This window comes from Staurois parvus, unplaced genomic scaffold (assembly GCF_062004578.1).
Source record: "Staurois parvus isolate SC_StPar_1 unplaced genomic scaffold, SC_StPar_1.0 ptg000604l, whole genome shotgun sequence".
NCBI lineage: Eukaryota > Metazoa > Chordata > Amphibia > Anura > Ranidae > Staurois > Staurois parvus.
The window spans coordinates 543,714-571,035 of NW_028318400.1; the positions used below are offsets into that span (position 1 = coordinate 543,714).

A 27,322-nucleotide genomic window follows, 5' to 3' on the forward strand; every position below is an offset into this window, starting at 1 on the left:
CCTACTTCTTCTTCTTCTTCTTCATCCTCATCCTCAGAAGAAGAAGAAGAGGATGAGGATGAAGAGGAAGAAGAAGAAGAAGAAGAAGAAGAAGTAGGATGAAAATAAGAAGAATTCCAAGCTGGCAAAAAGTGTATCTGCAGAGCTCCTCTATTCTGCAGATACACTTAGAGGAGCTCTGCAGATACACTTTTTGCTGGCTTGGAATTCTTCTTATTTTCATCCTACTTCTTCTTCTTCTTCTTCATCCTCATCCTCATCCTCAGAAGAAGAAGAAGAGGATGAGGATGAGGATGAAGAGGAAGAAGAAGAAGAAGAAGTAGGATGAAAATAAGAAGAATTCCAAGCCGGCAAAAAGTGTATCTGCAGAGCTCCTCTATTCTGCAGATACACTTAGAGGAGCTCTGCAGATACACTTTTTGCCGGCTTGGAATTCTTCTTATTTGCATCCTACTTCTTCTTCTTCTTCTTCTTCTTCATCCTCATCCTCAGAAGAAGAAGAAGAGGATGAGGATGAAGAGGAAGAAGAAGAAGAGGAAGAAGTAGGATGAAAATAAGAAGAATTCCAAGCCGGCAAAAAGTGTATCTGCAGAGCTCCTCTATTTCTGACAGTTCTATGTCAGAGAACTGTCAGAAATAAAGGAGCTCTGCAGATACACTTTTTGCCGGCTTGGAATTCTTCTTATTTTCATCCTACTTCTTCTTCTTCTTCTTCTTCTTCATCCTCATCCTCTTCTTCTTCTTCTGAGGATGAGGATGAAGAAGAAGAAGAAGAAGTAGGATGAAAATAAGAATTCCAAACCGGCAAAAAGTGTATCTGCAGAGCTCCGCTAAGTGTATCTGCAGAGCTCCTCTATTTCTGACAGTTCTCTGACAGTTCCTTCACATTTACAGCGGTTGAAACATTGTATCTGTTTCCGAATAAAAACATCTGTATCCTAAATGGAAACAAATAGATACAATGTTTCAACCGCTGTACATGTGAAGGAACTGTCAGAGAACTGTCAGAAATAGCGGAGCTCTCTGCAGGGACACTTTTGCCGGCTGATCGGGAAAAATCCGATTCGCGCACCCGAAGTAGGCTAATATTCGGATTCGACGCGAATCAAATTTTTCCTGAAATTCGAATCGAATTCCACTTCGCCTGGTTCGATTCGCTCATCTCTATCATTTACAGTATACTCGTGGTTTGCTAATGAACATGTTGACCAGTTATCAACAATACCAGCAAAACAATAAATGTGTAATTCTGGGTTCAAAAATCACTTCTCACCCAGTTTGGTGGCTTTTAGGTTCCAGTAGAAGGTGTTGCTTTCATCAGCACACAGGCACCTTTTGTAGGTACAGTCTGTGCAAGGTGTCTGCTCTAACTCCTCAGAGGGCCCCAGCTCGACTTTAGTCTGTTAAAACAAGGATGGTTAAAGTTGAAGGTCTTAACCTTAAAGTCACGTTAGGCCACATCCACAAGATCGATCTGTGATTAGAGTAAATGCAGACAATCTTATTTATCTACAGGCTTAAGACATGGTTTGTATCAAAATCTACTGAACATTAGCTCCAAGACTTCTCCCAAACTTCTCCCATCCTATGGAACTCCCTACCCCAATTTTTCTGACTATCTCCTAATCTATCCACCCTTAGATGATCCCTGAACACAGTTCTCTTTAAAGAAGCCTATCCTGCTTCTAACTAGTAAACTGCCTTTTGTTTCCTCCATCAGCTCATCCCCCATAGCTATTTCCTTTTGTATCATTTGACTCTTCCTCCTAGATTGTAAGCTCTAAGGAGCAGAGCCTTCTGTTTCCTCTTGTACCAAATTGTATTGTAACTGTTATGTCTACCTTCATTTTGTAAACAAACTGTTGGCGCTATATAAATCCTGTATAATAATAATAATAATAATAATAATAATAATAATAATAATAAGCTAGCAAGAATCTGCAGATAGTTTTGAAGTGTATGTAATTGAGTTTGAGAGAATTTTTTTCACCAAAACTAGAATTTAACTTTTATGGGTCATGTAGATGGATTTTTCATTGTGTCTAAGCTCCTTTTCTACTCTGTACAAGTCAACGAATGAAAACACAATGCACCTCAATGCAAATTTCCTTGAGCAACTGAAAGGCGCACAAAAGCAACTCAAAGCATCTTGTAAGCATCTTAGAAGTTTCTGAACACACACTGCATTTGATATACTATTGAGCTTGAAGTCCATCTACACAAGCCCTAATGGTAGCCATAAGCATTAGGAGATGGCTAATGGTCTAGGCATAAACAAGCTTGATTTAGTTCATGTTTATGGTACAGAGCTCGAGGCAGAAGGTGCATTCAAGCATCTTTGGAACCAGCCTGTCTAAGCAGTGGTGACGGAATGCGCCCATAGACCTTATATGGTTGCCCAATTAATTGGATGGATTGGGTTGCAATCAAGTAAGGTCTACAGCCATCTGTCAGAAAGTTAGTTTGCGCTTGACTGGATATTCAGATGATTTGTTTAATACCTTGATGCACTGTTTGAGATAGTTAAACACAGAGGCTTTAAGGATGAAAGTTTCTCCTCTCACTACAGAATACGGGAGGGTAAGATCTACAAAGTATGGCTGGAAGACCCGAAGAGCAGTAGGAGAAGACAGGCCAAATCCACTCTGACCCAAACATACGGCCCCGGCATTCCAGTCTGTGATGGTGTCTGGAGCCTTTTGATGGAGGTCAGCTTCGCCAGAGTCTCTGGACAAGACAAAACAGAGGACAAACAAGAACAAATAGTCATACAAATAAAACAAACCAAGTTGGATAAAAAGTGAAGCAGCTGTATACAGTAGCCAGTCGGTTTCTGTCTTTAATTCATGGGGAGAATGAAGTAAAGAAAGTAATTGTTTGACAAGAACACCTTTTTATCCAGTTTTCTTATCCTACATTTTATCTCCATAACCTCCCAAACAGAATTTATGCATACCTGTAAAAATGTAGAAATGTGAAGCATATAGCAAAAAAAAATCCACATTTCCTGTCTTCCATTTATCATAAGCAAGTATAACAAATAATATAAGTAGTGGTAAAAACAAAAATAATCAGCAACCTGTGGTTTTAATAGTTGTTAATGTGAGCAACAATAAAGAGATAAACCCAAAACCAAAAATGTAATAAATTGCCACTTATCAGTCCCTGTGGTGACTGCATTTGTTTTCCCTTTTTCCCCAAACTTCCAAAACTTTTTTCCATTCATTTTCAGCCGATAAAGAAACAATGTTGTCACCCTATGCTCCTCTCCTGATCCTGAGAACATGCACCTCTTGCTCTCCTCATCACTATTATATATTTTACAGAACTATAACAGAAGTGAACTGGGAAGGCTAATAACATTGTGTGAGATATACGTTCAGTGCACAGGAAGTTATAATGACAGTGGAATTCTGTCAAGGTCAGTGGGTATTTTTCTGGACTTGCAGAAAATATTCTTAGCCTGAAACAAGAAAATGAACACCACCAAATTAAAGAACTAGTAAGTTTCAATATAGTACAGTTGTGTTTTAGGGTTTAAAAAGTAGTAAGCCAAATCCTTTTTGCACAGGAGTGAATTTATGTTTGCCCTCCTGTTACCCAGAGACAGCTTATAGCGGCCTGTGGCCCATAATCAGCTTATTTTTCAGAGCTGTTCCAGGCTCAGGAAGGACCATATTGTCAGGATTCAGCCAGCTACCCACACACACAGCACACAGCAGAGAGCCAAAGCCAGCTGCTCCCGTTTCCTCTTCTGTCCAGTGGTCCAGTGAGTGCTGGAGGGGCAGAGCAGAGAGCCATGTCTGATAGTTATGGCTCTTTGCTCTGAGGAGATCAAGAACTGAGGGATCAGCGGTCATGTGAGCCAACGTGGGACAGCTGCAGCATTAAGGTATGTGTGTTTGTTTTTTATGTACCCCAAACTTCTCCTTTAAATCTGAACTCCAGGTAATGTATATCTTCATTGCATAGTTACATAGGCCCAGTTCAGAGTCAGGATTATTACAGAAATCACTGCTATCTTCCAAGTGCCCCACTGCATACTGACCACAAGTGATCACTCTGCAGCACTGTCATTTACAGAACAACTAGTTCTCTGATTGGATGAAGTGGAGAGGAGGAGTGATGACAGCACAACCTCCATCTCATTCAAACAGAGAATGCCTAGTATTCACTGGAAATATACAAGGTGTTTTGCAAATGGTGGCAGTGTGAAGTAATCAACCTCTTGTGATCATTGAACAGTTGGGCAGCTGCTCAGCACAGGGCCTGGAAGATGGTGGAAATCACTGAAGAAATGCCAGCTACTACAGTGATTGTCAGTTTCCCCAGTGTTCCACCAGGTATGCAATATGCCTATTTACATATATTGTACAATGTACTGTAACTATGCAATAAAGATCATACCTGGAGTTCAACTTTAAATATTTTTTAACTGCGCTGTACTGAAACATTTGTTGTTTTTGGTGATTTTTATTTCTTTCTAATAAACATGTAGCCCAGTACTGGCTAACTTACTTTTATCATTGCAAGACATTCATAATAAGAATGTTGAGCTAGTGCTTTTTCTAGTGTTCAGCTGTGATAGTGAAATATTGTTGAGAAAGGGAAGGATCCTACAGAAGAGCCGAGGAATGTGGGATATGTAGTTCAGAAGGCTGGATGTGCAGTGGGCCCAATACTACAAGTTCCAGCCAACTGGAAGAGGAGGTGCAATGCTAGGAAAGGATATATAAATCGGACCCCGAGGGAAGGGCTTCCTCTTAGGACTATGAGCTGAAGCTGAGAAGAGGGACCCGGCTGCTGTGAATAGTGGAGTAGGCCGCGCGGTCCAGACGGTGTGGAGAATCTTTGGCAGATGAGCTACAGACCTCTAGGGAGATCATCCATCCCCAGCTTCCTGTCGGCAGAGTGACTAACTGGAGCTGTGAACATTGTCATCGCCACAGACATAGTGGAATCCCAGTGTCATAAGGTGCTAGGTCGGGTGACACGCGCTGGTTTCCTAATTCTGAAGGGGCCTTCTAGGATATCTTGAATCCCTTGAGCCATGGTGCCATCAGGATTGGTGAGCAGGCAAAAGCCCACACAGTGTACACTACACACTGAGGGACATTGCACGCAGACAGCTTTTACCATATGTCTTCTCATAAATCAGAAGGTTTCACCAGGAATCATTTATTTATATTATCCACTATTGCTGGTCGCCATTGCACAGAAATCTCTGAGCTAGCTGAAGATTCAAGACCCCTGTCTATTAATTCTCCTTTTGCTATCTCTCAAGCCAACGACTCTATGCCTCACATTTGTGTGTATATTAAAGAGGGACTCTATCTAGAATTTGTTCATAGAATAGTTCACATGTTTAGCTCTTAAAGTGTGTTGTCTTTGCTGGATCTGCGGCATCAGGTTAAGGGAGCAGACTCACACTCAGAAGTCTTTATTTTCCCTTTCATACCTGGAATCAAAGGTTCTCTCTGAAAATATTTGAAGCACTGTCTGATGTATTGTGTTTACTATTGTAAGTGTATTTGCAATAGAAAAGTAGAAAACAGGTGACTACCTTGAGAATTATTTGCATTAACTGTCTGCTGACTAAAGAACCTTTAGTAAATACTTAATTGCTTTATTGCATTCTGGTGTCTTTGAAATTGTCATTCTTTGTGCATTATGTCTGAACCCAGGGTGTCAGAGGTGTCAGGGCAACCTTTGGGGACCGTCATTTTACAGCGGTCCTCACAAGGGTAACGCTGCAAACAAAATTCGTTATACACACAAGATCTGCTAGGGAAGATTATCTCATGTAAGTTTAAGAAGGCCATCCATCTAGTCATTACAGGACCCATGGTGAATTTCATGGCTTGTGCAAATGTTTTACCTATCTTGTATAATTTTCTGGTCTGCAACTAGGCAACAGTGCCCCAGAAATATGGATGTGTCTAAGATTGAGGCAAAATCTGGTAAAAATGGTAAAATTCATCATCACAAAAAATGAGAGTGAATCCTTCAAATAAGGACATAGAAAGCATCTGACAGATGTTCTTACTCTTCTTTTTCTCTATCCAAGAAATGAAGCTAAACTTTAAATGATCTTCTCTTTTTATGCTGAATGTACAAGCCGGGACTCACCCTACTGCTATAAGTTCCCATAGCCAGGTCTCAGGAAAATATGTTTGAACCTTCTCCTTTTCTTTCTTTTCTGCTGTCTCTGTCTTAGAAATGCTTTCTCCTCTGTAATTTTGATCAGGTAGTGAAGCTGAAAAAAAAAATCAGGTACATTGTATGCAGTATTTTATTGGGGGGGGGGGGCTGCATATTGAGGGTGTGACTACACTATCCTCTGAACTGATTTGACTTACTTTATCCATTTAGTGGTCAACTGGGACACTTGGAAAACATTTTTTAATAATTTAACACTGGCTTTTGGTCTTAGATTTCATTCAGGCATTACAGTATTGTAAGACATGGTTACATGCGTGTATACAGTGTGGTGCCATTCATTCGCAATGGCACCCCAGTGCTCTTTGCAGTGCATTACAATGCGCATCAACGCACTACTGTGTGTTGTGGTGTATGTTTGCAAACATGGTGCATGTGCAATTTCTGGCGATGTCTGGTGCATTGCCAGCCTATTTTTCAGGAAGATTGAGTACATGGCTGTGCTTGAAGATCTGCACATTCGCACAAGCACAGTTCATGCACCAATGCATAGAATCAAGACTGTGTGTGTAGGTGTGTGTGCTTGTGATTAAGCGTGCACGTTCAAGTACTGGCTTTTGGTGCCCATTGGCCTATTTAAAGCACAGCAGGACTAAGGAGAATTGCTGAGTAATTTTCTGCTTTTGTGGTTCCTGACCAGACCTGCCTCCTATTATCCTGTGTTTGCCTGCTGACTCTCTTTTATCCAGATTTCCTGTTGCAACCCCGGCGTTCTTCCACTGCCTTTTGTTTTTGTACTTCTGCGGCCTAATATCAACCCTGGCCTTGCTTCTGATCCTACTCCTACCTTCAAAATTTGTACCTCTGCTGCCCAATGGTTGCTGACTCTGGTTTGTCTTGACTCTGGCTTTGATTTCCGAATCTGTGAATTTCTGTGCTCAATCTGTGTGCCAGCATTCTGCACAAATCCCGGTCTGAGCATCCATCGCATCCCAGCAGTATCCACTCAATTTGTCAGGACTCACTGCAGGCACCTGTGCCACTCCTTGTCTTGCTACACCATGTCACCAGCTCCAGGGGCTATTAGACAGGAGGTGTAAAGGAAAACCTTATTAGTTCAGTGTCAGGTAAATGACACTATTCAAATGACTGGGTTATCTTAAAGCAGCACACATAATAAAGCATGTGTGCTGATGCAACACACCAAACAGGCAGGCGAAGATAGTCCTCCATCCAGTAGGTGGCACTGTACTGAATCTAGAGAAACATTGTTCCTGGAGAGACTCCATAGTTGTCACAGATGTTGAAACTGGTTGAATGCTGCAACTTCTGATGACCTCTGGCTGCTATATATGCTCTAAGACTATAGAAATTTGGGTGCCTATGCCATTCGGTGCCACATGGAGTGAGTGGTTAGGTGGGAGACATAGACCCCCTTTGTTAGAGAGTAACAGAGCAGGAAGAGGTTCCTGGCTGAGTAGGGACAGTTCATTCCAGTATCCAGTCAGCATTTGGGGATCTCGCTAGTAGAAGAGAGTGTTGCCACCTTATGTCACAGTCCACCACTCCTCCAGCAGATGTCCTTCTCTGGTAAATCAGGCTAAGCCTGAAATATGGGCTTATTGTAATACTGTGTCATTGCTGAATTAAATATTGTTGCTAAACTGCGTAATTGCTGAGTAATTGCCATTGTAGTACTGGTCTACTGTGAGTAATCTGCTGTTGCAGTACTGTGCCTTAAAGGATAAGATCACTTCTTAACAAAAAATTAATAAATTCACATTTTTTTTGCAGGTAAATAAATGTACATTTATTATTTTTTTTTTGTGGAGCTTCTAAAGCATTTCACCAGCGATCAGCAGTTCGCTGGTGCCATGCCGGTCTCTCCCTGACCTGTCAGTATAACTGCTTGCTCATACATCCAGTATGAACAAGCAGATTCTACTGACAGGAGGGCTCAATGAACTACCACAGCACTGTGGAGCGCCGTGGTAATTAATTGAAAACTACAAGCTGACATCTGTAAGGCCGCTGGGACTTATAATTTTCCCATTCACAGAATACTGGGAATTAATGATTTTTTTAACATTGTGACAGCTAGCGGGGAGGAGAAGATCACCCGCTAGCTGCCACAAGGGGGGTGCAGGGGCTGGTCCAATTGTTACATGGGTGTACGTGTAACATGTTACGAAAGGTGAACTTATCCTTTAATGAGTATACTATTGCTGCAACACTGTGCCATTACTGACTGTTCTCTTACAACTGTATGAACACTCACAGTGTGTTACTTGGATAGTGCCTGAAAAAACTAATTGCATAATCTTATTACAATATACAAGAAACTACAATTTTTTAGACTGTGTGTATGATTTCTTCCAGATGGGGTACCCCAGCAATAAGCCCCACCTATGGGCTTTAAGTGAGTGTGAGATGGGGAAGCCGCTCTCATTGTTTGAACATTGTTTATGTGGAGTAAATTAAATGTTCTGGACTGACATTCTGTGGTTTAGCCACAAGATGCCACTGTTTTCCTAACACAGCCTCAAACTGCATAGATGTTTCTATATTCATGAAGAGGTGGGGTTTTCACACAGCGTTTAGAGAACAGGAAGAAGAGAGACAGCAGCCATGTGTGGGAGGATGTGAATGAAGGAGCCGTGTGAGCAGAGAATCTGATGGCATCCAGATGTGAGAGCATCCCTTAGTAACCAGAGCTGCAGCTAAGTGAAGCTGATCATGTCCAAGACCCTGATCCTGTTCAGAGAAAGGAAGATTGCTGCCAGGAATGCTGATGAGAGCAGAGGAACAAAGCAACATACACTGCGATAACGCATGCTTGTTGGAGAGACATTTGTTCTGTTCAGAGTCACCAGCGGATTGAAGTAGACCCGGGTCGGTAAGATCGTGCATGCACCTCATTTCAGTGTTGGCGCCTAGAGACTGAGACCAGCCTATAGTTAGTTAGTTAGGGTCTCTGCTTGCGTCAGGCCACAAGTGTTATTACTTATCATTGGAAGGACCCCATAACCTAAAGTGACATTTCATATTGGAGAGCTGATAAAATCCTACAAACTCAAGCCAGACTGGCGTTTTTCTCAGAAGGAATACTCAGGCACGTGCTACAGGACCAGTTATGGGGGGGGGATACTGTAGACTTGTGTAAGATTGTAAGCTGTTGTGCTGCATCGCAGGCTAGCCCATACCGTACACCCATACACTGATTCCTGCTCTTTTAGGGTAATAACGGGTAAGGTGTGGCAGCTTAGTTGTGCCCGACAGTAGGTAAATTACTACACTTTCTACCTTCATCCATCAGAAGGCACCGTGCTGTGCAGCACAAGGGTCTCAGCCTTTGGGTTGGGTGTATGCAAAGTTATTGTATGTTCCCAGCATTTGTGGTTGTGTTTATTTGCCACATCTAAGTAAAATTCTGTTGTGGCAAGAGCTGGTGTTGGGGTTTCTTTCCTCATTCGTGACTTCACTGTATCCTGGGGAGCCCACCCCGGTACACGGCTTACATGAGGGCTGTGGGAGACCCTACACCGCTCCTTCTTTACCTACAGGCCTCATGGAATCAGCATCCACTGTTAGGACAGCAGCTACATATCTAGACTAAGATAAAATACATTGCCTTATTCTACAGACTTACCCATTGGTCCTTGGTGTCCTTGAGGTCCTGCTAGCCCAAGGGATCCATAACATCTGGATATAGGTTTGGTACAAACCAAGGGTATCTTAATTTCTGCACTTGTTAGTATTTTTAGTTGTACTCCCTGTGGTTTATGAGGAAAAAAAATACAAAACTGAGATTTCACTATGAGGACATATACAAATAAATTATGGATAGCACCCTAGGGTATTGACATTTTTATAAAAGTGCTGGTCTGTTAGAATGTATCAGTAAGAAAAATTAGCTATGCACATTAGATGGAATTAGACTATCTTTTGTTATCATGCCCCCACCTCCTCCACCAGCATTTAGGGCTTCTTCTGTGCTACTCCTTTTCTGTAAAAAGCTCTTCTTTTCTATCAGACTTTCCAGTAAACCTGAATGTGTTAAATAGTTCTTGAACACACCTTCCCAGGAAAGCCTGTCATGTTACCTAGTAATCCAGCCATACAGTTTGTCTGTCCTCTCCATTCCTTCCACTTCCTAGGCCTTTTACTGGCCATATCCCCTGCAGCTTTCAAATTACCTTTAGGCGTCTGATCCACTATATTAGAGACAATTCACACACAGAGTGGTGCCTGGCATTTTTCCACACTGGAAAACACAGGTCACTGCTAGGACACATGGAAGACAATTGTTTTATATGCGTCCAATTCACACTGAAACACAATCAGGAGCTGTGCTGCAGTGATCTTTGATAAAATGCTGATGTGCTGCATTTTATTGCATTGCACTGCACAGGATTGTATGTCACTCTACAGCAGCGCACTGAGCAGCCATACAGTGACATGAATGAAGTGTCACTTTTGTGTACTTCAACTAAAGTTTGTACAAAAAGGAGCTGTGTGATGTGCTGAATCATGCACCACATGGCCCCTTGCAGCTGGAACGCACCACTGCAGCACTATAAACTGCTACAGTTTACTGTGTGACAGTTGTCCATTTATAGTTAGCAGGCCCTAATTCTTTAGGATCCTTTCATGATATCTACATTCATGGGCTATCCTGAGCATGTAAACCTCAGCACCTGCTGTAGATGGGATTTGCAAGTGCTTCTCCATCATGGAGTGTTAAATCTAAATTATGATTCGGCATTTATATTGATGGCAAGCTTGCAAAATATTTGGTTTTTATGATTAGTCATAATTAATATTAATATGTGTAAATGGTCTTTTGACAAATGGTAGTATTAGTATTCTTCAATTAAACTGAGACTGAAAAAGATATGAATAAATTAAACTGAGACTGAAAAAGATATGAATAAGTCAAGCTGAGACAGTAAAATAAGACAGGAGTAAGCTAAACCAGTTGAAAGCTGAGTATACTATATTTAGGCATAGGAGTATCTGGTAGTTATGTCAAGGTTATTAGAAGTGACTTACTATTACATTATGTATTTTAATAGTATTTGTGTGTATTTAGTATACCGTCTCTAACATTGATACATATATAGTTTAGTGATTATACATTGATATGTTCTTAAGCTATACTATTCTATAAATATATAGCTGAGGGTTCATCAGCATACATATGTTCCTGTCCATCAAACATCATATGTATAGCATCCTTTCCTTATATGAAATGGCTTTGCTAAGCAGTAATAATTTCCATAGAAGGTATTAAGATCACTAACTATGACGTACATTTGCCTCATAAAAGACCATGAGACAAGGAGGTATGGGCACACACTTACACGCTACATGACTCTTGCATACACACGTCTGAGAAGCTGCAACAGGTGCATACTGAGATCACTTCCGGCTACAATATAGTCACGTCCGGCTTCTTCCCAAGGAGACATGAGAAGGACAAGTAGAGTTTGAAGGACAGGACAACACAGCACATGGCCGTACTTCAATACCTAATAATGGTGACTTATCTGTGAACTTTTGCTTGTTATTTTTACAGTAGTTTTATCTACATGGAACTGTTCATAATACGCTTTACATTGTTATTTTACACCATTGTGTGATAGAATAAAATCACACTTCATTTTTTATTTCAATGGCTCTTTCATTCATAATCGCCTCAAGACACTAGAAGAAGTATTATATGTGTCTAAAAATCCAACATTTTGGTGAGCCAGCCACCGCCGACGTTTTTTCCGCGGTCTTCCCATGCCTCGCTAATGGGGAAAACGCACTATTCTGTGATTGTCAAGTCTTGGGAAAAACACGGTGAAAAGAACCTAGAAGAAAAGGCGATTAAACAGACGTGGACGAGAGGTCCAGTGACTGAGCCGGGTCAAACGAGAAAATCTTCTGATTACGGTGAGTAACAATTATGGAATTTATTGATGACTTAGTTAATGAAAGTAAGCTAGAGTTTAAAGATGTTTCTTTATATCCTGAAGACAGTCAGCTATGGCATTATATGTATAACGAATGTTTACAGGCCAATATTCAGATAGATAAATCTAGATTTACTGTGCACAGACAGCGTAAAAAGATATCTAACATCTTAAATTTAGTAAGCATATTCAACAAAATGATTTTGAATGTTGATTTATCTGTTAAAAAAGCTTGTACATTAAAACAGACAGAATGTAGCACTGTACAGAATACAGAAAAGCATGAAAATTTGTCTCAAGATGCTCCTAGTTGCCCAAACTGTGACATTTTCTGTAATTACGTAGAGAATCTTGAGGAATAAATTGACTCAAAGACAAATCTTTTGTTAAGACTGCAGAATGACAGTAAACAGGTTGCCATGATAAACACAGATGACAAACAGAGTGATTCAAAATCAGAGCCACGGCTGTCCGATATCTCTGAAAGTTCGGATATTGACTCTGATGACGAAACACAAATTAAACATAAAGAATTGTTATGTAAAACTGCAAAACTTAAGTTGCAAATACATAATCAATTAATGAAAGTTTTAAAAGACATCCCTGCTTATGATTCAGATAAAGATATCTACAGCAACATGGAAATATATGAAATGCACGTCAAATGCCATCAGATTTCAAATCATGACATAAATTATTTATTTCCGTTGTGGCTCCCAATTAAATTTATGTCTCGAATTAAAAATTCTGTTATTAACGATAAAGATCAGAAAAAAAATAATGACGCGTCAGACAGACTGCGACAATTGCTGTTATGTTCAACAGGTGAAGACGTACCTTCTGTAGAAATGCTAGACTTACTTCAGACTACTGCTGACGAAGACCCTTTTGAGTTTAAAAATACGTTTTCCAAAGCATATAAAATTATATTTGGAGTAGAAAATGAGGAAGACTCAGCTATGATCAAAGCTTTTGTAAAGAAATTCACGTATCTAGACCCAGTAACCTTTGTCATAGCAGAGGAAAAACAAAATTTGAATGACATAGTAAGTTTCATTGACAAAATCCGGAGAAGATTGAAAAACAGCAATCTCACTTATGAGGTAGCTGTGCTTCAAAGTGACAACAACAGTCAGACTACAGTTATGCCAGGAACTACAGGTCCCAGTAAGAATGACAACGACAGATGCAAGCAAGTGAGCCATAATGAGTATACCACATGCTTTCACTGTCATAAACAAGGTCATATCAGATGGCATTATTGGAAGTTTAAACTTGACTCACAAATAAAGAAAATGGAAATAAAAAGTGAAAAAGCAGCTTTTGTACAACCTGCTGTGTTGTGTAATGATAAAAGTTTAACTGAATTGCCTCATGCCTCAACAGTTAAACAGATTCTGACTAGAAACAACTGTTCTGAAAACATGGTGAGAAGGGCTGTCAGTGACAGAAATGGTTTATTACCAGTTCCAAAAATAGAATCACGTCCACATTCATCCCCGATATCGTTAGAATTTGTCACTCCAATTGTATTGGATGACAATGGAAGACCATTTCTACACGGATTACTAAATGGTAAAAAGATCAAATTCCTAATTGACAGCGGATCTGAGATTAGTCTTACCAGAGAAAACGTACCTGTGAAACCAAATTCACCCATGTGTAAAATAAAAGGTTTTAATAATACAGGTCATTCCACTGCTAGACAGGTACCTAATGTAACATTTGAAGTACCTGGGCTAGTGAAAACTAACATTGATATTTGGTATAGTAATGCCACCGAGAATATTCTTGGCATTGATTTTATCAATAAGCAAAAGTGGATTATTGATATTATGACCAAAGTTATTTGGAGGAATCCTTCTAGGCCCAAATCAATGTTAATGGATCCTTCTATATACAGTGATGTTGGTTTCAACTCTAAAATGTCTACAGCACAAAAATGGCCTGATACTGATGGTAATTGTGCTTTAAAAGAATTGGTACAACGTTTTCCAAGTTTGTGGTCAAAATTTAAAAATGACATAGGAACATTGAAAAATACAGAATTGAATATTGAGGGAAAAGATCCCATACCCCTAAATCAGTATGAGTTACCACGAGAATCAATAGGACCACTTTCTGCCATTATTCAAGAGTTTGTACAACTTGGCATTTTAAAGAAAACACAATCAGTAGTAAATAACTGTATTTGGCCTATCAAAAATGCTGACAATTCATATTCTTTGTCAGTTGATTTCAGGACACTGAATAAACATATTACAAATAACAAAGCAGTTGTTCCTGATCATTCTAATATCAAGTTACATTTAAAGGCCGAATCCGAAGTGTTTTCTGTTTTGGAAATCGATAACAGTCATTTTTCGATCCCCTTAGCTAAAAGTTGTCAATACAAGTTAGCTTTTAAGTTTCAGAAAGAGACCTATGCATTCACTCGATTAGTAGCTGGTTTAGACATCAGTGATGGTGTAGTCCATGAATCCATAGCAAAAATTCTATCACAATTTTCAAGGCCAGAATGCATTTTTCAGCATGTAAATACAATAATGCTAAGTACGCAGAATGTTAACGAACATATTACTCTTTTGTCTGAGTTATTTATGTTGTTACAGGATGCAGGCCTAAAATTAAACCCGGAAAGAGTTCAGCTGATGAAAAGTCAGGTGAAATGCTTTCACATGCAGATTGGTCAAGGGAAAAGACAATTATTGCTAAAAACAGTCAGAGCTATCACTGCCTTTCCAGTTCCTACAACACATAAAGCATTGCAACAATTTTTGAAAAACATAAATCATTGCAAAGAGTTTATACATGGTTTCACTGAGAAAGTTAAGCCATTACATCATCTTTTGAAGAGTAAAAATAACTTAGTTGACCAATGGGGTCCAAATGAGAATAATGCTTTAAAAGTGTTGAAAAAGGATTTGCAGAATGCGCCAGCATTAGGTACTATGGAGGTTTGTTCCAATGCTCCTTTTGTTGTGAAAACTCATTTATCTGATAATGCTATTTCAGTAACTTTGTCTCAATTAAAAGAAGGTAATGAGAGACTAATTAGTTACTTCTCCAGAAATTTATCACCATTGGAAAGAACTTTTACATCAGAGGCACAACAACTGTTGAGTTTCTTTTATGCAATCAAAGCTTCACAAAGCACAGTAAAGTCACATAGTATCATATTACAGTCTCCTGACAGTTCACTAAGAAGAATTCTTGAGGAAGATACATTCAGAGAATGTGGTGAAAGGTATCCTCAGTGGATAAGAGCACTGTTAGCCAAACACATTGTGATAGGTACAGCTGTATCAGACAAGTCTCTACCTCACATTCACAGCAACACATGTACTACTGAAGAACACTCTAACACCAGAATAATGACATCAGCACAGAAAACAGTTACGCATATTTCTAATATTATAGGGATGAGAACAAAGGCATAATCCTTTGTCATCTCTGGGGTGATACAAAACCTTTCTTTGTTTAGTAAAACGGGGTTTTGCGGTCATGACCTATGATGAAATATTGCGTCCTGTCATACCTAAATATCACACTACTTTTGTATTCTAGTTTAGGTAATTTTAGACAGGATTAGGACAGTATTTTGATTGATATATAGAAGTTTTCTGTAAAAGGAAATAGGAAGTAATGATACTTCACAATATGTGTTCCAAACTCATAAACTGATTGTTCCATAATCTTTCATATTTGTTGAAAAAGGTGCAAGAATAATGCAATGTTTCTGCCAAAGTAATGATACTGCATTTCTTTACAGAAATGACATCTAAAATCAAATATGAAGCGTAACAATCTCCTACAAGCCAACGTGAAGGAATTTGGACGTTAAAGAAGAGATCTTCATATGGGAAGAAGATTGAACAAGAGCTCAATACTTCACACTTGTGACTGATTTATCACATTCAACAAAAATCTTTCTACTTTACAGAACTTAACGAAGATATTTTATAGACATTGCATGAAGAAAAGATTCATCAAGAGGAAATCTATTTATTAGTGATAAAATAATTTATTATTGAAAATATTGTTATAGGTCACATATACATTTTAATGATCCTTTTATTCCGATACTTACATCCATATTGGGATAATATTAATATTATTATTATTATTTTTTATTTTTTACATATTCATATACGGAATATATTTTGGTTAAAACTTCAGAGTTATTCCAGTTATTAGAATATCTTTTGTTAAAAGATTTAAGAAACATATTACTCTTATAGGAGTAATAGAAACTTATGACACATTGTAAAATGGAAAGTATATTTCCGGAGAGTTAAAATATTATACAAATATGGAAATATAATACATTAATTATTATTACATAATTTAATTATTATTATTATTATTACTATTATCATATATCAATGAACATTATGATTAAGAATTTTTAGTAAGAGAAACTGAAGATAAGGTATAGAGTTTTGAAGGAAAGTTATTTTTGATTGGTCCAGTTATGAAGAATATATACGATCATTTGGTATAAGACAGTGTGTATGGGACATGAATGAAGTGTGCATTGATTAAGCATTAATTTTAGACTAATCATAATAAGGGGGATTTGTTAAATCTAAATTATGATTCGGCATTTATATTGATGGCAAGCTTGCAAAATATTTGGTTTTTATGATTAGTCATAATTAATATTAATATGTGTAAATGGTCTTTTGACAAATGGTAGTATTAGTATTCTTCAATTAAACTGAGACTGAAAAAGATATGAATAAATTAAACTGAGACTGAAAAAGATATGAATAAGTCAAGCTGAGACAGTAAAATAAGACAGGAGTAAGCTAAACCAGTTGAAAGCTGAGTATACTATATTTAGGCATAGGAGTATCTGGTAGTTATGTCAAGGTTATTAGAAGTGACTTACTATTACATTATGTATTTTAATAGTATTTGTGTGTATTTAGTATACCGTCTCTAACATTGATACATATATAGTTTAGTGATTATACATTGATATGTTCTTAAGCTATACTATTCATTAATATATAGCTGAGGGTTCATCAGCATACATATGTTCCTGTCCATCAAACATCATATGTATAGCATCCTTTCCTTATATGAAATGGCTTTGCTAAGCAGTAATAATTTCCATAGAAGGTATTAAGATCACTAACTATGACGTACATTTGCCTCATAAAAGACCATGCGACAAGGAGGTACGGGCACACACTTACACGCTACATGACTCTTGCATACACACGTCTGAGAAGCTGCAACAGGTGCATACTGAGATCACTTCCGGCTACAATATAGTCACGTCCGGCTTCTTCCCAAGGAGACATGAGAAGGACAAGTAGAGTTTGAAGGACAGGACAACACAGCACATGGCCGTACTTCAATACCTAATAATGGTGACTTATCTGTGAACTTTTGCTTGTTATTTTTACAGTAGTTTTATCTACATGGAACTGTTCATAATACGCTTTACATTGTTATTTTACACCATTGTGTGATAGAATAAAATCACACTTCATTTTTTATTTCAATGGCTCTTTCATTCATAATCACTAGAGATGAGCGAAGTATTCAAAAATTCGATTCGACTGATTCAGCGAATTCGTGGAAAAAATTTGATTTGAGTCGAATATATTCGCTGTGAATTTAACTTATAAAAGGGTGTTTCTAGGCTTCAGAGAGCCTTTATATTAGTGCAGAACACTGTACCTTTAATTTAAATGCCCTTGGAGTCTGCTGGGGAAGAGAAATAATACTGTCAGTCAGTATGACATGCAGATGAGTGCCGTCGATCTTAGAATCACCGCACACTTCACTCATTTGGGCAGTCACGGGGCCAAAACCAGAGTGTGGAGCCACAGTGTGGCGGTGGAGGCAGCAGCAATGGGAGGCCATACAGCACCCTATGACAAAATGGAACCCACCAGCAGTGTGAGGAGACCTGAAAGTGGCACATGGCAGAGTGTGGCGATGGAGACAGCAGCAATGGGAGGCCATGCAGGGACCCACGCTGCTGGTGGAGCTGCCACTGCTCCTACCACCCCACCCCTCCCCTGCTGCCACGGCAGCGGAACGCGAGCGCACAGGGCCCACAGTGTCTGAGGATGGACGTTGGCGCAGAAAGGCAGAGACCAACTGACTACATAGGTGGTTTTTATAGTACGTAATTTTGGCCTCCCTCTCAGCAGGTGTGAAAAAGGCCACCATTTTGGAACGGTAGCGAGGGTCCAACAAGGTGGACAGCCAAAAGTCATCCCTCTGTCTGATGGTTATTATTCGGCTGTCGCTACGCAAGCAACCGAGCATATATGGGCCATTTGTGCCAAGGAATGCGAGGGACTCCCTGCCTCCATCTCCACAGCATACTGCCACGGTGCGTCTGGGTCCTCTGTCTCCTCCTCCTCCTCCTCTACCAGATGCTCCTGCTCCTCCACTCCTGTCCGCTGAGTGGAAAAACCACCCATTTCACTCAATAATTCCTGAGCACCAATGTCCTCCTCTACCTCCTCCTCTTCTTCCTGTCCAGCCCCCACAGGGGTCATGTGGCGTTGAGATCTGTGCGCCACGTCTACCGCACCCTGACCAGCCATTGTTAACAGCATTTGTTCCAGGACGTGCAACAGAGGAATGACGTCGTTCATCCCATAGTCCTGCCGACTCAAGAATAGCGTGGCCTCCTCAAAGGGCCTGAGCAAGCGGCAGGTGTCACGCATGAGCTGCCAATGGCTGACATCTAAGTTACACAGGGGAGTACCTTTATCCGCTTGTAACATCAGGAAATCGGTGATGGCCTTTCGCTGTTTGTAAAGGCGGTCTAACATATGTAGGGTTGAATTCCACCTTGTTGCAACGTCACAGCATGAGGAGTCGGTACAGGGGCCCATGGCAGATTAGGGGCCTGGCCGCAGCAATGTGAGGCCCGTAATCTGCCAGCACCCTATGACAAAATGGAACCCAGCAGCAGTGTGAGGAGACCTGAAAGTGGCACATGGCAGAGTGTGGCGATGGAGACAGCAGCAATGGGAGGCGGTACAGGGACCCATGACACACTGTGGACCTGGCAGCAGCGTGAGGAGGCGGTACAGGGGCCCATGGCAGATTAGGGGCCTGGCCGCAGCAATGTGAGGCCCGTAATCTGCCAGCACCCTATGACAAAATGGAACCCAGCAGCAGTGTGAGGACACCTGAAAGTGGCACATGGCAGAGTGTGGCGATGGAGACAGCAGCAATGGGAGGCGGTACAGGGACCCATGACACACTGTGGACCTGGCAGCAGCGTGAGGAGGCGGTACAAGGGCCCATGGCAGATTAGGGGCCTGGCAGCAGCAATGGGAGGCCCGTAATCTGCCAGCATCCTATGACAAAATGGAACCCAGCAGCAGTGTGAGGACACCTGAAAGTGGCACATGGCAGAGTGTGGCGATGGAGACAGCAGCAATGGGAGGCCGTACAGGGACCCATGAGACACTGTGGACCTGGCAGCAGCATGAGGAGGCGGTACAGGGGCCCATGGCAGATTAGGGGCCTGGCAGCAGCTATGGGAGACGCCCGTAATCTGCCAGCAACCTATGACAAAATGGAACCCAGCAGGAGTGTGAGGAGACCTGAAAGTGGCACATGGCAGAGTGTGGCGATGGAGACAGCAGCAATGGGAGGCGGTACAGGGACCCATGAGACACTGTGGACCTGGCAGCAGCGTGAGGAGGCGGTACAGGGGTTTATGGCAGATTAGGGGCCTGGCAGCAGCTATGGGAGGCCTGTAATCTGCCAGCATCCTATGACAAAATGGAACCCAGCAGGAGTGTGAGGAGACCTGAAAGTGGCACATGGCAGAGTGTGGAGATGGAGACAGCAGCAATGGGAGGCGGTACAGGGACCCATGACACACTGTGGACCTGGCAGTAGCGTGAGGAGGCGGTACGGGGCCCATGGCAGATTAGGGGCCTGGCAGCAGCTATGGGAGACGCCCGTAATCTGCCAGCAACCTATGACAAAATGGAACCCAGCAGGAGTGTGAGGAGACCTGAAAGTGGCACATGGCAGAGTGTGGCGATGGAGACAGCAGCAATGGGAGGCGGTACAGGGACCCATGAGACACTCTGGACCTGGCAGCAGCATGAGGAGGCGGTACGGGGCCCATAGCAGATTAGGGGCCTGGCAGCAGCTATGGGAGACGCCCGTAATCTGCCAGCAACCTATGACAAAATGGAACCCAGCAGCAGTGTGAGGACACCTGAAAGTGGCACATGGCAGAGTGTGGCGATGGAGACAGCAGCAATGGGAGGCGGTACAGGGACCCATGACACACTGTGGACCTGGCAGCAGCGTGAGGAGGCGGTACGGGGCCCATGGCAGATTAGGGGCCTGGCAGCAGCTACGGGAGACGCCCGTAATCTGCCAGCACCCTATGACAAAATGGAACCCAGCAGGAGTGTGAGGAGACCTGAAAGTGGCACATGGCAGAGTGTGGCGATGGAGACAGCAGCAATGGGAGGCGGTACAGGGACCCATGAGACACTGTGGACCTGGCAGCAGCGTGAGGAAGCGGTACGGGGGCCCATGGCAGATTAGGGGCCTGGCAGCAGCTATGGGAGGCCTGTAATCTGCCAGCATCCTATGACAAAATGGAACCCAGCAGGAGTGTGAGGAGACCTGAAAGTGGCACATGGCAGAGTGTGGCGATGGAGACAGCAGCAATGGGAGGCGGTACAGGGACCCATGACACACTGTGGACCTGGCAGCAGCGTGAGGAGGCGGTACAGGGGCCCATGGCAGATTAGGGGCCTGGCAGCAGCTATGGGAGACGCCCGTAATCTGCCAGCAACCTATGACAAAATGGAACCCAGCAGGAGTGTGAGGAGACCTGAAAGTGGCACATGGCAGAGTGTGGCGATGGAGACAGCAGCAATGGGAGGCGGTACAAGGACCCATGAGACACTGTGGACCTGGAAGCAGCGTGAGGAGGCGGTACAGGGGCCCATAGCAGATTAGGGGCCTGGAAGCAGCTATGGGAGGCCTGTAATCTGCCAGCATCCTATGACAAAATGGAACCCAGCAGGAGTGTGAGGAGACCTGAAAGTGGCACATGGCAGAGTGTGGCGATGGAGACAGCAGCAATGGGAGGCGGTACAGGGACCCATGACACACTGTGGACCTGGCAGCAGTGTGAGGAGGCGGTACAGGGGCCCATGGCAGATTAGGGGCCTGGAAGCAGCTATGGGAGGCCTGTAATCTGCCAGCATCCTATGACAAAATGGAACCCAGCAGGAGTGTGAGGAGACCTGAAAGTGGCACATGGCAGAGTGTGGCGATGGAGACAGCAGCAATGGGAGGCGGTACAGGGACCCATGACACACTGTGGACCTGGCAGCAGCGTGAGGAGGCGGTACAGTGGCCCATGGCAGATTAGGGGAATGGCAGCAGCTATGGGAGACGCCCGTAATCTGCCAGCAACCTATGACAAAATGGAACCCAGCAGGAGTGTGAGGAGACCTGAAAGTGGCAAATGGCAGAGTGTGGCGATGGAGACAGCAGCAATGGGAGGCGGTAGAGGGACCCATGACACACTGTGGACCTGGCAGCAGCGTGAGGAGGCGGTACAGGGGCCCATGGCAGATTACAGGCCTGGTAGCAGCAATGGGAGACGCCCGTAATCTGCCAGCATCCTATGACAAAATGGAACCCAGCAGGAGTGTGAGGAGACCTGAAAGTGGCAAATGGCAGAGTGTGGCGATGGAGACAGCAGCAATGGGAGGCGGTAAAGGGACCCATGACACACTGTGGACCTGGCAGCAGCATGAGGAGGCGGTACGGGGGCCCATGGCAGATTAGGGGCCTGGCAGCAGCTATGGGAGGCCTGTAATCTGCCAGCATCCTATGACAAAATGGAACCCAGCAGGAGTGTGAGGAGACCTGAAAGTGGCACATGGCAGAGTGTGGCGATGGAGACAGCAGCAATGGGAGGCCGTACAGGGACCCATGACACACTGTGGACCTGGCAGCAGCATGAGGAGGCGGTACGGGGGCCCATGGCAGATTAGGGGCCTGGCTGCAGCTATGGGAGGCCTGTAATCTGCCAGCATCCTATGACAAAATGGAACCCAGCAGCAGTGTGAGGACACCTGAAAGTGGCACATGGCATGACACACTGTGGACCTGGCAGCAGCATGAGGAGGCGGTACAGGGGCCCATGGCAGATTAGGGGCCTGGCCGCAGCAATGTGAGGCCCGTAATCTGCCAGCATCCTATGACAAAATGGAACCCAGCAGCAGTGTGAGGACACCTGAAAGTGGCACATGGCATGACACACTGTGGACCTGGCAGTAGCATGAGGAGGCGGTACAGGGGCCCATGGCAGATTAGGGGCCTGGCAGCAGCAATGGGAGACGCCCGTAATCTGCCAGCAACCTATGACAAAATGGAACCCAGAAGCAGTGTGAGGAGACCTGAAAGTGGCACATGGCAGAGTGTGACGATGGAGACAGCAGCAATGGGAGGCGGTACAGGGACCCATGACACACTGTGGACCTGGTAGCAGCGTGAGGAGGCGGTACGGGGGCCCATGGCAGATTAGGGGCCTGGCAGCAGCTATGGGAGGCCCGTAATCTGCCAGCACCCTATGACAAAATGGAACACAGCAGCAGTGTGAGGAGACCTGAAAGTGGCATATGGCATGACACACTGTGGACCTGGCAGCAGCGTGAGGAGGTGGTACGGGGGCCCATGGCAGATTAGGGGCCTGGCAGCAGCTATGGGAGGCCCGTAATCTGCCAGCACCCTATGACAAAATGGAACACACCAGCAGTGTGAGGAGACCTGAAAGTGGCACATGGCAGAGTGTGGCGATGGAGACAGCAGCAATGGGAGGTGGTACAGGGACCCATGAGACACTGTGGACCTGGCAGCAGCGTGAGGAGGCGGTACAGGGGCCCATGGCAGATTAGGGGCCTGGACGCAGCAAAGTGAGGCCCGTAATCTGCCAGCATCCTATGACAAAATGGAACCCAGCAGCAGTGTGAGGAGACCTGAAAGTGGCACATGGCATGACACACTGTGGACCTGGCAGCAGCATGAGGAGGCGGTACGGGGGCCCATGGCAGATTAGGGGCCTGGCAGCAGCTATGGGAGGCCCGTAATCTGCCAGCACCCTATGACAAAATGGAACACAGCAGCAGTGTGAGGAGACCTGAAAGTGGCACATGGCATGACACACTGTGGACCTGGCAGCAGCATGAGGAGGCGGTACGGGGGCCCATGGCAGATTAGGGGCCTGGCAGCAGCAATGGGAGGCCCGTAATCTGCCAGCACTCTATGACAAAATGGAACACAGCAGCAGTGTGAGGAGACCTGAAAGTGGCACATGGCAGGGGCATGATTCATGGCGGATTTAGTCAGTTGTGTCAGGAACTGGTGGTTTGAAATCCAGACTAATCCACGCCTGATTCATTTTCACAAACGGGAGTCTCTCTACACTTTGGGTGGACAGTCGTGTCCTCCGCGGAGTTACAATACCTCCTGCCGCACTAAACACACGCTCCGATGCCACGCTACTGGCCGGGCATGACAGCCTTTCAAGGGCAAATTCAGCTAGTTGGGGCCAAAGGTCAAGTTTCGTTGCCCAGTAGTCAAGGGGATTGTCTACCTCGGTTGGCAGGGTGCTGTCCAAGTAGGCCCAAGCCTGTTGTTTGAGCTCCTGCTCCAGGTCCACCTGATGCTGCTGCTGCGGCTGGTTAGTAGTTTCCTCACTGCGCTGGTGAAGAAAGCTACTCATCATCGACTGCAGACTGAGGCAGCCGCTGCTGGTGGAGCTGCCACTGCTCCTACCACCCCACCCCTCCCCTGCTGCCATGGCAGCGGAACGCGAGCGCACAGGGCCCACAGTGTCTGAGGATGGACGTTGGCGCAGAAAGGCAGAGACCAGCTGACTACATAGGTGGTTTTTATAGTACGTAATTTTGGCCTCCCTCTCAGCAGGTGTGAAAAAGGCCACCATTTTGGAACGGTAGCGAGGGTCCAACAAGGTGGACAGCCAAAAGTCATCCCTCTGTCTGATGGTTATTATTTGGCTGTCGCTACGCAAGCAACCGAGCATGCTATGGGCCATTTGTGCCAAGGAATGCGAGGGACTCCCTGCCTCCATCTCCACAGCATACTGCCACGGTGCGTCTGGGTCCTCTGTCTCCTCCTCCTCCTCCTCTACCAGATGCTCCTGCTCCTCCACTCCTGTCCGCTGAGTGGAAAAACCACCCATTTCACTCAATAATTCCTGAGCACAAATGTCCTCCTCTACCTCCTCCTCTTCTTCCTGTCCTGCCCCCACAGGGGTCATGTGGCGTTGAGATCTGTGCGCCACGTCTACCGCACCCTGACCAGCCATTGTTAACAGCATTTGTTCCAGGACGTGCAACAGAGGAATGACGTCGTTCATCCCATAGTCCTGCCGACTCACGAATAGCGTGGCCTCCTCAAAGGGCCTGAGCAAGCGGCAGGTGTCACGCATGAGCTGCCAATGGCTGACATCTAAGTTACACAGGGGAGTACCTTTATCCGCTTGTAACATCAGGAAATCGGTGATGGCCTTTCGCTGTTCGTAAAGGTGGTCTAACATGTGTAGTGTTGAATTCCACCTTGTTGCAACGTCGCAGATCAGGCGATGCTGTGGAATTCCGTTCTGCCGCTGCTTCTCAAGGAGGGTGTGCTTTGCGGTGTAGGAATGGCTGAAATGCATGCAAAGTTTACGTGACATTTTAAGGATGTCTTGCAGTGGGATGGTGGATTTTAGGAACCGCTTGACAACCAGATTGAACACGTGAGCCATGCATGGCGCATGGCACAACCTTCCTTGACGCAGAGCAGACACCATGTTCTTTCCGTTGTCGGTCAACATGGTTCCGATTTTCAGTTTGCGTGGAGACAGCCATCTGTCGATTTCTCTGTTCATTACACTCAGAAGTTCCTCCCCTGTGTGACTACGTTCGCCAAGGCATACCAGGTGCAGCACAGCGTGACACCGTTGCGCCCTGCACATGTGATATGCCGGTCGGGTAATGGGACTTGGCACGGGGGTGGCGGCTGAGGACACGGCGGAAGAAGAGGTGGTAGAGGCGGACATGTTTGCTGGACCAAGGACGTGCAAACGTGGAGGCAAAAGCGTTGTGACCTGTCCAAGTTGCTGGTGCGGCTGTGCCGGCACCACGTTCACCCAGTGGGCCGTAAATGACATGTACTGTCCCTGACCGTAGTTACAGCTCCACACATCGGCACTGCCGTGCACTTTGGCAGAGACCGACATGCTCAAAGACTGGCCCACCATCTCTTCTACATGTGAATGCAGGGCTGGCACTGCCTTTTTGGCGAAGAAATGCCGGCTTGGCACTCTCCACCGCGGCGCGGCACAAGCCATCATTTCTCGGAAAGGTGCTGAGTCCACCACTTGGAAAGGGAGGGACTGCAGCACCAGCAACTTGGACAGGAGGACGTTCAGCTTTTGCACCGTCGGGTGCGTGCTCGCAAACTGTTGTCTCTTGGAAACGGATTCCAAAAAAGACTGCTGACGGAATCCGTGAAGAGGAGTAGCAGGAGAAGGAGCATCTGAACGAGCGGAACTACTCCCCTCAGCAGAGGTTTTGGAGCCTTGACTGGCTTATAGAGGGCGATTGACGTCGGGTGACGGAGCAAGTAACGGAGCGGGTGATGGAGCGGGGGCTGGGGCAGGCAGAACCGCCGTATCTTTATCACGGTTATCCCAGGCCACCGAATGGCGACGCTGCATATGCTGACGCAACGCTGTAGTCCCAACATGGGCCCCCTGGCCACGCTTGACTTTCTGGCCACATAGTCGACATACGGCTACGTTTACTTCCTCGGGCGGCTTGACGAATAATTGCCACACCGCCGAGTAGGAAACTTTGCCCCCGCTACTCCTCACTGGCTGACTGCTACTTCCTCCGTGCACACCGGCACCACTACTGGCCGTGGTGGTAGGCTGCAGTGGAGCTGGTGCTCTACTCCGTGGCCGTTTGCCTCCACTGACACTGCTGCGACCCTGCTGCCTCCTGGGCAACCCACCGACTGTTTTGCTCGCTGCCAAGCTGGCACCCTCTTCTCCTGATGATGCGGAAGAAATTGCCTGATGACGACGAGGCTGCCAAGTGCGATCAACCTCCTCATCATCAATTAGGGTCTCCGCCTCACTACTAGCCCCCTCGGCTGCGTCTGGGTCAGGAGACAGACCTGTCTCTAGACCGGCTACCGAGCCACTCTGCTCGCCAGTACTTCTTCGCCTGGCTGCTGAAGAGGCGGATGTCTCCCCCCGTTCCTGACCGCCCTCTGTTAGCTCTTCCTCACTGTACAGTGGGGCTGAGCCCACAGCATGCGATGCTTCGCTTGGTGAGGGAACAGCAAAGGACAGGGGCAGGTAGAGGACACGTGATTTCAGTGGGCTTGCTCCCGGGCCATGCCAACTAACGGTTGTGTCTGATGTACACACCGACCGTTGGCTGTAGGTGTCAGAGGTGACCTGGGAAGAGGAAGACGACCGAGCCAACCAATCGATGACGGCAGGGTTGTCGGTGGAGACAGGACCGTTGGATGACACCGGGAGCACTGGCCTCTGGCTGCGACTAGTGCTGCCTCGACCCCTTCCTCTGCTGCCACGTCTGCTCGCTCCTAAAACATTGCCTCCTCTGACACTCCTCTGCATGTTGTCTGATATACTCTTTAATTCAACGATTATGTGTCCCTGAGTAACAATTCTGTGTCCCTGCGTAACAATTCTGTGTCTGTCCCTGAGTAACAATTCTGTGTCCCTGAGTAACAATTATGTGTCCCTCAGTAACACTTCTGTGTCCCTCAGTAACAATTCTGTGTCCCTCAGTAACAATTCTGTGTCTGTCCCTGAGTAACAATTCTGTGTCTGTCCCTGAGTAACAATTCTGTGTCCCTCAGTAACAATTCTGTGTCTGTCCCTGAGTAACAATTCTGTGTCCCTCAGTAACAATTCTGTGTCCCTCAGTAACAATTCTGTGTCTGTCCCTGAGTAACAATTGTGTGTCCCTGAGTAACAATTCTGTGTCCCTGAGTAACAATTCTGTGTCCCTCAGTAACAATTCTGTGTCCCTCAGTAACAATTCTGTGTCTGTCCCTGAGTAACAATTCTGTGTCCCTCAGTAACAATTCTGTGTCCCTCAGTAACAATTCTGTGTCTGTCCCTGAGTAAC

General features: G+C 44.8%; 1 protein-coding gene across 1 annotated transcript in view; it reads right to left on the reverse strand.

Moving 5' to 3' along the window:
* The window catches only part of LOC149449763 (alpha-2-macroglobulin-like), a 126,319-nt gene that overhangs the window by 34,745 nt on the left and 64,252 nt on the right, over positions 1-27,322 (reverse strand). The window contains exons 17-20 of the mRNA XM_089692751.1: positions 9,809-9,932; positions 6,130-6,256; positions 2,502-2,727; positions 1,274-1,400 (exon numbers count right to left, since the gene is read on the reverse strand). Of these exons, the coding sequence (XP_089548877.1) occupies positions 1,274-1,400; positions 2,502-2,727; positions 6,130-6,256; positions 9,809-9,932 (604 nt within the window). The remainder of the gene's footprint in view (positions 1-1,273; positions 1,401-2,501; positions 2,728-6,129; positions 6,257-9,808; positions 9,933-27,322) is intronic.